The 13,422-nt window shown below is 46.3% G+C and overlaps 1 protein-coding gene across 1 annotated transcript in view; it reads right to left on the reverse strand.

Moving 5' to 3' along the window:
- The window catches only part of LOC134582660 (Fc receptor-like protein 5), a 92,446-nt gene that overhangs the window by 25,421 nt on the left and 53,603 nt on the right, over window positions 1-13,422 (reverse strand). The window contains exon 9 of the mRNA XM_063439313.1: window positions 9,117-9,368. Within this exon, the coding sequence (XP_063295383.1) occupies window positions 9,117-9,368 (252 nt within the window). The remainder of the gene's footprint in view (window positions 1-9,116; window positions 9,369-13,422) is intronic.

The following is a 13,422-nucleotide window of genomic DNA, read 5'->3' on the forward strand; positions in this document are numbered from 1 at the left end:
ATAAGTACAAGGGCTCCGAGATTCAGGAGCCACTCTAACCTTGGTAGCACCCCATTTGGTTCCAGGCTCGGCACACACTGGCGGATCAGTGGCAGTACGAGTTGCAGGGGGAGCAGTGTACCAACTACCCACTGCCTCAGTGCATTTGGATTGGGGTGTCGGACAGGGGACTGTAAAAGTGGGCCTAATGCAGAACTTACCAGCAGATGTTGTATTGGGGAATGACTTGGGCCTGATGACCTGCTTTTATACCCCAGGCTCCACACCAGGAAGCTCATCCAGTGACCACACGGCAACAGGCTCACACCATGGTTCCACCACCACACTCTGAGGCTCAGGTAAGAGACCATGACCCCCACATGACACGTATGACATGGGATACCCCCACTAAGTTCGAGGAGGAGGTGAAGTTAGACCCCACGCTACAGATAAACAGGGACAGAGTACGCACGGATCAGGCCGGGTTAGAGGGGGAGCGGTACACATGGGAGAAAGGGCTACTTTACCGCATTGCTGAAAGAGAAGTGGGGGGGTCAGTCAGATTGACGACCAAACAGTCCCCCAGAAGTATAGGCAAGAGCTGCTTAGGATCGCTCCCGACATCCCCTTGTCTGGGCATCTGGGGATGACACGTACCCGATACAGGTTGACCCACGCCTTTTTATGGCCAGGGATCTCTAAGGATGTGAGGCAGTACTGCACCTCATGTGACATTTGCCAGCGAGTAGGCAACTGAGGTGACCGCCACAAATCCAAGTTATGCCCTCTTCCCATTATTGAAGAACCCTTCAGTAGGGTAGCCGTATACATAGTGGGCCCCTTACCCAAGCCCAGTCCCTCCGGGAAAAAGTATATTTTAACCATAGTAGACTACGCCACCCGATACCCCGAGGCCATAGCCCTCTCCAATATTCATGCCGAAACTGTGGCAGAGGCCTTAATGAAAATATTCTCCAGGGTGGGGTTTCCCCAAGAAATCATATCTGAAAGGGGCACCCAGTTCACCGCCGAGGTCACCCAACAACTGTGGAGGATATGCGGCATTAAGCCAATAGTAAATTCTGCGTATCACCCCCAGTCCAATGGTCTATGCGAAAGATTTAACGGTACTCTGAAGCAGATGCTCCGTACGTTTGGAGAGGCCCATAAAGACTGGGAGCGTTTTCTACCCCATCTGCTCTTCGCATATAGGGAAGTACCCCAAGAGTCGACAGGGTTCTCCCCTTTCGAATTGCTGTTTGGGAGAAGGGTACGAGGGCCGTTAGACCTAATTAGAGAGCATTGGGAGGGAGAGAATAACCCAGATGGGACCCCTATTGTATCTTACGTGCTGGAGTTCCGGGACCGCCTGGAGGCGCTAACTCAGGCTGTGTGCACCAACCTTCAGGTGGCCCAACAACGCCAGCGCCGCTGGTATGATAGGGGAGCCAGAGACCGCAGATTTCAGGTGGGACAAAAAGTTTTGATTTTAAAACCCGTCCGCACAGACAAGCTGCAGGCCATCTGGCAAGGCCCATACCAGGTGGTGGAACAGAGATGTGACACCACCTATGTGATCGGCCCCTGCTCAGGGGTAGGGAAGAGATGCATGCTCCATGTGAATATGCTCAAACCCTACTATGAGAGGATAGAGGACGTGGCGGCGATATGCGCCTCCGCCTCTGAGGATCAGGAGAATCTGCCTCTACCCGACCTATTAGAACAGGAAGAACAGACAGAGCCCTCCAAGGGAGTTCAGCTGGGAGAGCGGCTAAGCCCTCAGGAGCGTGCCCAGGTACAAGAGTTGATCGCGGCTAAGGGAGCCACCTTCTCCAATTTGCCTGGGTACACTCCGCTAGCCACTCACCGAGTCGAGACCCCGGGACAGCTACCTATGCGGCAGACTCCATATAGTGTCCCTGAAGCAGTCAGGGCACATATGAAGAAAGAGATTGAGGAGATGTTGCAGCTAGGGGTTATCGAACCTTCCGATAGCCCCTGGACATCGCCGGTAGTGCTGGTACCTAAGAAGGATGGCACGACACGGTTCTGTGTCGACTACCGGAGGCTAAATGACAAAACGGTGTCTGATGCCTATCCGATGCCCCGGATAGACGAGCTGCTGGATAAGATGGCACGGGGCCAGTATCTCACTACCATAGATTTATGTAAGGGATACTGGCAGATTACACTAGCCGAGGATGCCATCCCCAAGTCGGTGTTTGTCACCCCGTTTGGCCTGTACCAATTTCGGGTCATGCCATTCGGGATGAAAAACGCCCCGGCAACCTTTCAGCGGATGGTAGATCGGCTATTGGATGGGTTCCAGGGATATACATGCGCATACCTGGACGACATCGCCATATATAGCCAGACCTGGGCAGAGCACCTACAACACATAGGAGCCATTCTGGATCGTATCGGAGAGGCAGGGTTAACACTGAAACCTAGCAAGTGCCATATAGGGATGGCAGAGGTGCAGTACTTGGGCCACAGGGTGGGGAGCGGGCAACAGAAACCCGAACCAGCCAAAATTGAAGCCGTAGCCAAATGGCCCACCCCTAGGACAAAGACCCAAGTGCTAGCGTTTCTAGGTACTGCAGGGTACTATAGAAAATTCTTACCCAATTATAGTGCCCATGCCAAACCTTTGACTGACTTGATCCGCAAGAACCTTCCTCGACAGGTTGTCTGGGCCCCAGAGTGTGATCAGGCATTCCAGCAACTAAAGACTGCTCTAACCAATGCCCCGGTACTTGCTGCTCCTGATCCAACTAAAAGATTTCTTGTCCACACAGACGCTTCAATGTTCGGATTGGGAGCAGTGCTGAGCCAAGTTGGAGCAGATGGCGGAGAGCATCCCGTAGCTTACCTGAGCCGAAAGTTATTGCCACGTGAAGTAAGCTACACCGCCATTGAGAAAGAATGTCTGGCCGTGGTGTGGGCCCTCAAAAAGTTGCAGCCGTATTTGTATGGACAACCTTTTTGCTTACTCACAGATCACAACCCGTTGGTGTGGCTACACCGTGTGGCTGGGGACAATGCTGGAGTTTGGCGCTGCAGCCTTTTGACTTTACCATTCATTACCGGCCAGGGAAGCAAAACGGTAACGCCGACGGGTTGTCCAGACAGACTGAACTTGAAAAATGATCTGTGGGTACTCCTCCGGACATCCCCAAGCCGATCCGTTAGGATCAGACTGTGTATGCCGGCTTGGTTCTGGGGGAGCATTGTGGCAAAACCTAGCCACTTCAGACTATAGAACTGTGTCTCTAAAGGTTGTCCTAAGCACTGCTGCCATAGTGTGTTTGAATGTAATTTGCATCTTGTATTGAAATGTATGATTGCCTGTATTCCTATAGTATTCGTATGCTAGCAGCCGGGTGGTTTCACGAACAGAAACTTTACCGGCTGTTCGTGAAACTAACTAAGTACCGAATCCAAGCCCACACACTGAGGTTCGTGTGGCACCAATTACCAGATTGCAACATTGTTGCAATCGGTAGTTAAGTGCTTTCCTGGGTGTCCGTCGTTCGACTACCGACCACGCGGCGGTCGGCCATCTTGGATCCTTTGTCTCCCCCAGCGGTGTTTTTTCGTTGAGTGCCTGGAACTGAAAATGGCTACTCGACGACACGAACACCGCTGTACTTTCAGGCCGTTCGGGAGCTCCGGTCTTCGCCTATTGTGGTTCCCCATAGGTATTCGGTACGTTCAGATGACTTTAATAAAGAAGTGTATTTCGTGCGGCGTTCGGTTGTTTTAGCTGGGATCTGAGCGGTATTCTCACGAAAGGTGCACTCAGACCCCAGCTATCTACCGAACGTCTGTTCGGCAAAATAAAGTGAATATTGTATGAATGGTGAATTTAAATGTAAAATGCCGGTTCTGCTGCACGGAGGGATAATCCACTTAACGGTGTATTTCAGTGGGAGTGTCCCTCTCGTGCAGCAGTGCCTGATGGGAGAGTTGCTCCAAATGTTAAGTCCCCCATGTAGTCCCTTACTGTATTACCCCTGCTGTGTCAGTAAGGAAACCCCTTGCATGGGGACTTGCATAAATACTGTAAGCTGTGAATAAAGACCTCAGTTGACTCCCAGAACTGTGTTTCATCTGGTTACTGGGGGATTTGGGATATTGCCTTACTTTTCAGCGCTGACTGTGGATTTACCCTTAATATCAGCGGAGATCGTGGGATTTTATATTGCCGCTCCGCTACATTATATTTTTATCCCGAGAATTAATGCCCATTTTTATATATGACAATATCTTGGCAACTGCTGAATGATATAGCACACTGTTGCCTAGTTTGTTATCTATAACTATTCCAAAATCCTTCTCGTGTGTTGTTATTCTTAATTCACTACCATTTAGGGTGTAAATGTTGAAAGAGCATTATTAATGGCTGGTTCTCTTCCTGGTTTGGTGAGAACTTGCTGCGGATGTTGCAAAGATTTGGGGTTTGCAGCCAATGCAAAAACTTCAAAATTGGGGGCGGGGCCGGACCGCCATGCCGAGCGGAGGCACAGAGGAATAGCTCCCGACAAGCTACCCAGTTTTAGCCCTTAAAAACCGGCAACATTCTTACCCAGCAACTGGCAGCTGTGCCACAGCACAAGAGGCGACCCTGGTACCGGGGAGAGGCTTGCCGTGAGGTTTTAGTCCCTCGGTGGGGCGATCCCTGTCAGCCAAGATGGAGACTGCTCGGGCGGTGAGCGGGGTGGACGGCCGCTGCCCAGCTATCCTGCCCACCAGAGGTACGGCAGAACCGAGAAGCTAGGCGGGTCTGGCCCTGTTTTCCCCCCTCTGGGCCGGCGGTGGTGATCCCGGTCCCCACCCTGTGACCCACCGGAGTGCCACGTACTTGTCAAGGGTCCGCTTCCAAAATGGTGGAGACCGCGTGGCAGGCAACTCTGCCGGACGCATCCCGCTCTCCTGATACTACACAGGCGGACTGCAGACTTTGAACGAGCAGGAACCGGCGAATAAGTACCAAGGTACCACAAGCCAGGGAGGTGCAGCACTACTACCCTCAACATCAGAGGGTACTAATCGCACCATGGGACAATGCTTTAAGGCCCTGAATTACCCTACTGTGCCGCTTAACTCACCGCAGAGGGGTAGAAACAAACTGCCTGACAACCTAAAGTCACCATACTGGGACTCTCCCCCTGTACAAGGCAGGCATCAGGCTGGACGGCAAATGCCCCTGGGTGGAAAGTTGTTTCCCTGCACGGACACCTAATGGGACTGCATTTACCACCAAAGTCATCAATCCGCTCATCCCACTATGGCAGACCGCACTGCAAACAGACGGATCGCCCGGCATCCCGACAAGGATTGGGGGGCCTCCATGTCCATTTTGCTTGCCGGACCCCAAATTCCTTCAAACGGACCTGGGTAGGAGTACAGTGCATGTTCAGGTGCATAAGGTCCGGTACATTTCCAGCAGCCATCCTGGTACCCACAAACATACTATATAGTAAGTAGTGAAAACTACAGAGGAATTGTGGAGAACAGAGGGAAAACAAAGTGGAAGACAAAAATAAAAAGGCATCAAATGGAAAGCGAGTCAAAAGATTAGACAGAGAAAGAAAATATACAGAGAACAGAGTATTATAATGACAGATGTAAAAAAGAAACAAATAATTCAGGAGTAGGCAGATAAAGAAAGGGGCATAGAGAACAAGTATTAAAGGGACTTGGACAATAAAGGTAATAAAAAGCGGAAGAGGAAGTAGCACAAAGTAAATCGATCCCAAGAAAAAAGTTTATGGCTAGAAAATTCAAAAATGAACTAGGAAATGGAGACAGTGGAAAAGGAAAAGGGCATAAAATAAAAAAGGAACTAGTTAGTGGAAAAGTAAATTTACTGTGGACATCTTTAAAAGGGGAAACAGAAATAAATCCATGTGAAAGAGGAATTCACTTGTATTATGTAATGTTTCATGATTTGCCACAATTTTTGTTTTAGATTTTGATTAAACAAACACAAACATGTATTCCTGACCTTATAGTGTTAAAACCACTATCTATCCCCCCTGTCCCTTTTTATCCCCTAATCCCACCTTTACTCCAATTTGCTGGTGCTTGCTCTGCCCCTGCTCTGCCTGCTTGGCTGGCATCATCAGAAGTGATGATCTGAGCCAATCACAATGCTTTCACATAGGAAAGCATTGGATTGGATGAGAATGTCAAGGAGGCGGAACAGGGGCCAATCAGCATCTCCTCATAGAGATGAATTGAATCAATGCATCTCTATGAGGAAAGTTCAGTGTCTTCATACAGAGGGCGGAGACACTGAATGTCAGTCATACTGTGCAGCACTGCCCCAGGAAGCACCTCTAGCAGCCATATGAGGACTTGCCACTGAAGGTATACCTAGGCTGTAATGTAAACACTGCATTTTCTCTGAAAAGACTGTGTTTACTGCAAAAAAGCCTGAAGGGAGTGATTATACTGACCAGAACAAACACAATAAGCTGTAGTTGGCCTGGTGACTATAATGTCACTTTAAAGAAAACCACACACTAACATAATCAAAATTTCTAATAAATGAACATTTAACTAACTTTCCTCCCTTGACATCTTATTAGAGGTCCACCAGGCCCTTGCCTCCAGTTCCTCTGCAGGTGGATGCTCCTTAAAGCAGCACATTGCTCCGCTCATTGGCTGACACTGAACAATCTTTCCTCAATGAGTATGTATTGCACAAATGAAAAACAAAAACAGATTTATTTTGTGCAATGAATATTAATTGAGGAAAGATTTCTCGTGTCCTGTTTGGAGTGCCATCCTCACTTCACAGTGAAAGGTTCCAGTCATATCACCACATTAGTGTTTATATCTGGAGCCAGATCGAAAGAGTGTGAGGATTTTAAGTCCAATCTCTCTTCTATTTCTTAAAGTTATATATCCAGATATTCTGCGCTACAAACTTTTGTTATCTTTTTGGGGGGAAGGCTTAAGGAGGACAAACCGTCTATCTCATACCATTCTAATTTAAGGATAGTGTGGTGGAAGCTATAAACACCCAAGGCCCTTTTATCTTTTTTTTTTTTTTTAATTCTTTATTTTTGTTGTGCAGTTTATTACATATTATTGACATACGCCACAACAGCGTGTTTGTTGATGCATATAAGTTTGATAGTGGCATGAGACATTGCACATTTTTATATAGTTATAACAGTGAAATCGTTATAATAATATAGTAAGGTGATCAACGCTTTATGGTGCTAGGTTGGCATTGCTAGTGTTGTTGTAGTATGGCATTATGATTTGCAATAGAACAGTAGCTGGGCAATCAGCACATTTTTGTTTTTTATGTTACATGAAGATATCAGGCTTCTAGGCATCATTTTTATGGCATAACATGCTAGGGTAGACATGCGTATAACAAGCTAATTGCGCTTAAGATTGTAAATGTATTGCACATTTTATAGTATAGCATGAGGCGTACGTGTAAGCATGAAAACAGTACTAGTAATCAATTATCTATTGTAACACAAGCTTGTGAACTATAGTACTGTGATATTCACTCATGAGTTAGCTGTTGCTATATCATGCCCTTAAGCTGCTGCCCTTGCTAATTACGCTTAATATGCAGGTAGAGTCCTGAGGTCATTCGCTTAAAACTATAAGACTATAAGAGTATAAGAGCACCCCGACACCCCAGCGGCAGGCTGCCAGATACTTGTACCCCAAGGAGGTAAGTTATGCAGGCTTCGCTCCCTCAGTGAGTCCAGAATTGTTTAGTGCTGTGATGTGGAGCTCTCTTCCGTTGCTTTCCTCCAGCTGTCCGGTGCCTACTCCCTGCGGTCCGGCTGGCTAGTTTCACTGCGTCGGTATGGAGGCGGTGTAGGTCAGCTCCTCAGGATGGAGTTATGGTGTGCACTCTGTGCAAGTCATCTGGGCAGGCCCGAGGGGTCTGCTGGGTCTGGGACGATGGGTCTGTGCTTTGCTGGTTAGCAGGTAGTCGCTCCCGCCTCTTTGTCGTGGTATCGCTTGTACAGCTATCACTGAGGCTGTGGGTTAGTGGGTACTGATCCGTTTCTGCAGGCGTGCAGTGCTTGCGTGGGATTCTGGAGGGTACCATCCCCTCGGATGTCAGAGGTGCTCGTGTGAGCCAGCAGGGTCACTGCGCCGCCATTTTAGGTGCGGTCGGGGTTGTGTTTTGGCGGCCTGTTGGTGACTCAAAAGCTCTGATGTAGCAGGAGCCACAGGGCGTACAGGGTGCAGGCCGGGATCACCCCCACCGGCCCAGAGGGGGGGGGGGGAACAGGGCCCAGGCCGCCCAGCCGAAGGAGCCTGGCTGAGTAGCATTGGGCAGGATAGCGGGCGGCGGCCGTCCGTCTCACTCACCGCCTGAGTAGGCCTCATCCAAAAGGAGCGATGTGTACCCCACCGGGGGACTAAAACATCAGCTGCAAGCCTCTCCCCGGGTCCAGTGTCTGCTTAGGTGCCAGCCCACCGCGGTAGGTCAACGAGGGGAGTTCAACAGGTCCAAATTGTATGTTTATAAGCCAAGATTTGCCGGAGCTGTTGTGAGGTGCGACCGGCCAGCTCGGCGGCCAGGCCCCGCACCCCCAAGGCCCTTTTATAAAGAGCAAGGATTATGTTCTGGCTCTGAATAGTAAAAAACTTTCATCTATTTTAAAAAATATTTTTATTGTTTTCGATACCAAAAATTTACGTGAAATACAAAACATGAGTGATTTAGTAAGTTAAGGAGACTAAAGTTATGTAAATATTATTATAGATTGTATTCTATAAACAGACTATGCTACATTTGAATGCATTTATGTATTTATGTATTTTCTTTTTTTTTTTTTATGTATCTGTGACATTTGGGATCACTAGTGAAGCTAAGGTAATATTAGCCTTATGTTATAGACTCAAATTTTTTTTTTTTTTCGCTTCACCTGTTATCATTTTTTTATTTTTCATATTTCAAAAGACAAACTCCAGTACTCCATCTTTAAATAAAATTATTACAACATATCAAGAACTAAATTTTTTAAAAAAAATATGCTTTATAAAAGACCCATAATTATAGTGAAATAATCAATATAATTAATAATTAAAAACGTAATAATAAAAACTTAGCAGATAATAGAGGTAGATTTTAAAGTACTCACCATCACTAACTATCAGTGTGAACGGCTCACTTTTATCACTATAGCCAATCCCACACTGATAGTCACCACTGTTTTCCTTTTCAGCTGATATAATTATATAGCGGTTGTTTTCATACATATACTGACTGTTCTTGTACCAGTGGTAACTCTGATAAGTTTGTTTTGCAGGATTACATGTCACAGTTATTGATTCCCCTTTGAATATCTTTCCTGTGTTTGGTACGACTGTAATAAAAGGTCTGGCTCTGGCTCCTATAAAAACAATTATACAGTAAGGTTAAAATAAGGATTGGTACTTTCACCTTGTTTGTACATTGCAGGAAGTTATAATTGATTTAAGGGAGGAAAGAAAAACAAAGAATTACAAAATGTATACATTTATACTCAGGGACAGCGCGTCCAATAAGGCAGTGGCCTAGAGCGCTCTCCTAGAGGGGGTGCACAAACGGGCTGTAATTCTCATCTGAATCCCTCATGAGATTCACTGCTCCTGCCCTCCTCCTCCGCTCTGCAACATGCTTTAAACACCGCATCTCTCTAACGATTGTAACTCCCACAAAACCTTAACCCCGACCCTACTGTATATAACCCTGCGTGACTTTTGTAACTCCACCCACAGTCTGCCTCTACTCCTCCTCCCAAGACCCTACCTACAGTCATCATTTCCTTTCAAGAGGAGGGCAGAGCTTTCTCATGTTTCTTCCTCTGTCCTATCCTGATCCTATCCTGATCCTATCCTGATCCTATCCCGATCCTATCCCGATCCTATCCCGATCCTATCCCGATCCTATCCTGATCCTATCCCGATCCTATCCTGATCCTATCCTGATCCTATCCTGATCCTATCCTGGTTCTGCACAGCCTGTGGGAGGGAGCACGCACAGACTCCAGACTCTGATTCCAGCCCACCTGAGTATGTGAGGAATGGAGGAGGGCAGCTTGATGTGTGTGTCTGTTAGATATTTTGTGTATGTATATTTATTAGGCAGTGTATGTGTCTGTTAGACATTGTGTGTGTTTTAGACAGTGTGTGTGTATTAGGCAGTGTGTGTCTGTATGTGTATCTTAGCTATTGTGTGTATGTGTGTCACCTTGCTTCCTTCAGCTTCAGGCAAATAATTCTCTAATGAGACAGAGAGGGATATTTTTCTAAACCCCTACACACTTATCATCCCAAATCCCTATTCAAATTTAAATAAATCCCTATGCATAAATAAATAAATTCAAAGAAGCAAGGTGAATAGTCAGTGTAGGACCCACTTAAGAGGTCTGCCTTGGCGTGGCAGGTGGGCTTGCATCTAATGGCCATTGGGGTATTAGTGTAGTGTGTTTGTGTATTGGTCAGTGTGTGGTCAGTGTTCAGTGTTTTTGGATGGGTCAGTGTATTTGTGTATGGGTCCACTTTAGTCCCTTGGACAAGTAGATTTAAAAACAATTCCATACCTCTGTATTTATCTAAAGCAGCTAGTGTGCATGTGTGGGTGAGACGGTATGTGCATGTATTTACCAGTGTGTGAGTGTATGTGTTAGGAAGTGTGTGTGTGAGTACGAGGCAGTTTGTATGTGTTTATGGGTTTATGTATATATTCAGCAGTTTCTGTGCATGTATGTATAAGGCACTTTCTGTGTGTGTTTATATGTATCAGGCTGTTTGTGTATGTGTAAGCTGTTTACCGAGAGAGAGAGGAATCCTCCACACATGTACAGTAGCTCAGCTTGCTGAAGTTCTTTACATTTGTGGAGTTTAATTTTCTTGACAGTTTATAAAAATACTGATTTCAAAAGAAATCAGACCTTTTATAACTGGGGAAAAACACCTCCCTGTCTGTCACATCGCTAGCTTCACAGAGCTAATAGAATAGGCAGATATGCTGTACTAGCGTGAACCTGCCTTCTCCCTTTCTCAATGATGTGAACTAGAGCTCAATGGGAAACAGGATCGAGTGTGCATGAGCACTATTACGGATCCAGCACAAAGGCTTCTCAATGAGAAGCCTCTGATTGGAGGGCATGCAGGAAAAAAGGCCAATTTTCTTTGTGGGTAAAATAACTAAAATGTGAAAAAAAAGAAATCAGTGGAATGCTTCCTTTTGGCATATAGTGAATAAACTTGTGACACAATAAAAAAAATCTCTAAAGGGGGCGCCAAATGGATCTTTGCTTAGGGGGGTAGAATTCCTTGCACTGGCCCTGACTATACTTTTAATATACTCTGTCCAAATTAGCAGAAGTGATCCAGAAAAATCTGGGGGCAAAATGCAGGACACTACTCACAATATTAATCAGTCTCTGGATAAAGCAAGACAACTTCTGAATGGACATGCCCACTGGAGTTTAGACCATCCTAATGTTATAAATCTGTTAGCAAATACATGAAAAGCAGTGGTTTCAAATTTGCTGGTGATCAGTTGTGAATTAAGGAGGGACTCCGTAGCATGGTTCCTTTTTTACTGCTAGCTACCACCACTGCTACTATTTAAATTATATTGATAAGTGAATTAATATAGAGATCAAGATGAGTCTATACAACTAATAAGAGCAACTAGGTATACCCTATCCTCCCCTAATATGCCTAATATGCTTATGATTGCTCCGATTTTAGCCCTATATCATCCAGACCATTTCATCTTAATGGGTGCGGTGTCCCTGTCCTTTGAACGTTAACATTGCATAGTGGCTGTCAATATCAAACCCACTAAAGGCGCATCTGCTGCACTGATTAAAATGATAACATTTTGGATATGTGATGAGGAAGCCCCTATAAGAAAGCATTGATGCAATGCTCTACAATGGGGAAACATTGGACTGGACCATCACAAAGGTGGCAATTACTCTTCGACAACAAAGAGGTAAATAGCGCCAAGAGAGACTCAGTGCCAGGGCAGCCATCAGGAGGTGACAGCCATCTGTAGCGACGGAACTGCATGCTGATGGGGCCCATTGGGTGGCCCACGCACTTAGAGCCACCCGATGGGCCCTACATCTTCAGTGACCCGGTCAGCGCTGCGGCAGTGTCATAGCGCGACCGGACCCCTTTAAAAAAAATTGCAGCTGCAAGTGCTGCTGGGAGAAAGTGCCAGCCGGTCACTTCCTCCCAGCTCACTACGTGCTGGAGGGAGGAGAGACCACCAAGTTGTGAAGAGGGAGAGCCACACCGACTCCCATCAACCCCAGCCACCCTCCTGCAAGGAAAAGGTAAGAAACAGGAGGGTGGCTGAAAAATTACTTGTATGTGTGTGCGTCTGTCAGCATGTATGTTTGTCTGTATGTCAGCATGTATTTGTGTGTATGTATGTATGTATGTCAGCATATTTGGTTGTAAGCATGTATGTATGTCAGCATAAATGTATGTAAGTCAGCATGAATGTATGTAAGTCAGCATGTGTGCATGTCAGTATGCATGTATGTGTGTCTGTATGTATGTATGTGTGTGTGTGTATGTGTGTTTGTATGTCCTTATGCATGTTTGTGTGAACGTACGTATATTAGTATGTGTCTGTATGTGTGTGTGTGTGTGTCAAGAATATCGGTGTATATCTGTGTGCCAGTGTGTGTGTGTGTCTGTGTATCAGTGTGTGTGTATCTATGTCCTGTGTTAGTGTGTGTGTATCAGTGTGCGTGTGTATCTATGTGTCAGTGTGTGTTTCTGTGTCTATGGTTGAGTGTCTGTGTATCTGTGAGTGTGTGTCAGTGTGGGTTTATGTGTGTATGTGTATTTGCATGTGTGTCAGTGTATGTGTCTGTTTATCACTGTATATACACTACACACAAATGAACACCTGCATTCAAACACCAACATTCACACACATACTTTTTACAAAAACATGCTTACATTCAAACACAATTTGTGTATATGTATGTATATATGTGTGTGTGTGTACGTATATATATATATATACACACACACACTATACACATGCACTAACACATACCGTGTCAGCCTATACACAAACACACACTGCATCCACAAAACACACACCTTGTATGCATTCTACAAACACTGCTTCCATGTGAGAAGATTTGGAAGCAGGTCCTGTGGGCGGGATTTAGAGGTGGGCCCTGCGGGTGGGCTTAGAGGCAGGCAACAAAAAACAAACGTTTTCCTGGCACTATAGGGTCTTTAGGTTCCCCCCACCCTCATGGCCCCCCACCCACTGGGCTGAAGGGGTTAAAACGTACTTTTCTCCACCCCCTGCCGACATCAGTGCCGAATGCGCATGCGCGGCAAGAGCTGCGCCCGCATTCATACCGCCCATAGGAAAGCATTTCTCAATGCTTTCCTATGGACGTCCAGCGTCTTCCCACT

The sequence above is a fragment of the Pelobates fuscus genome, chromosome 13, assembly GCF_036172605.1.
Source record: "Pelobates fuscus isolate aPelFus1 chromosome 13, aPelFus1.pri, whole genome shotgun sequence".
NCBI classification, from domain to species: Eukaryota; Metazoa; Chordata; class Amphibia; order Anura; family Pelobatidae; genus Pelobates; species Pelobates fuscus.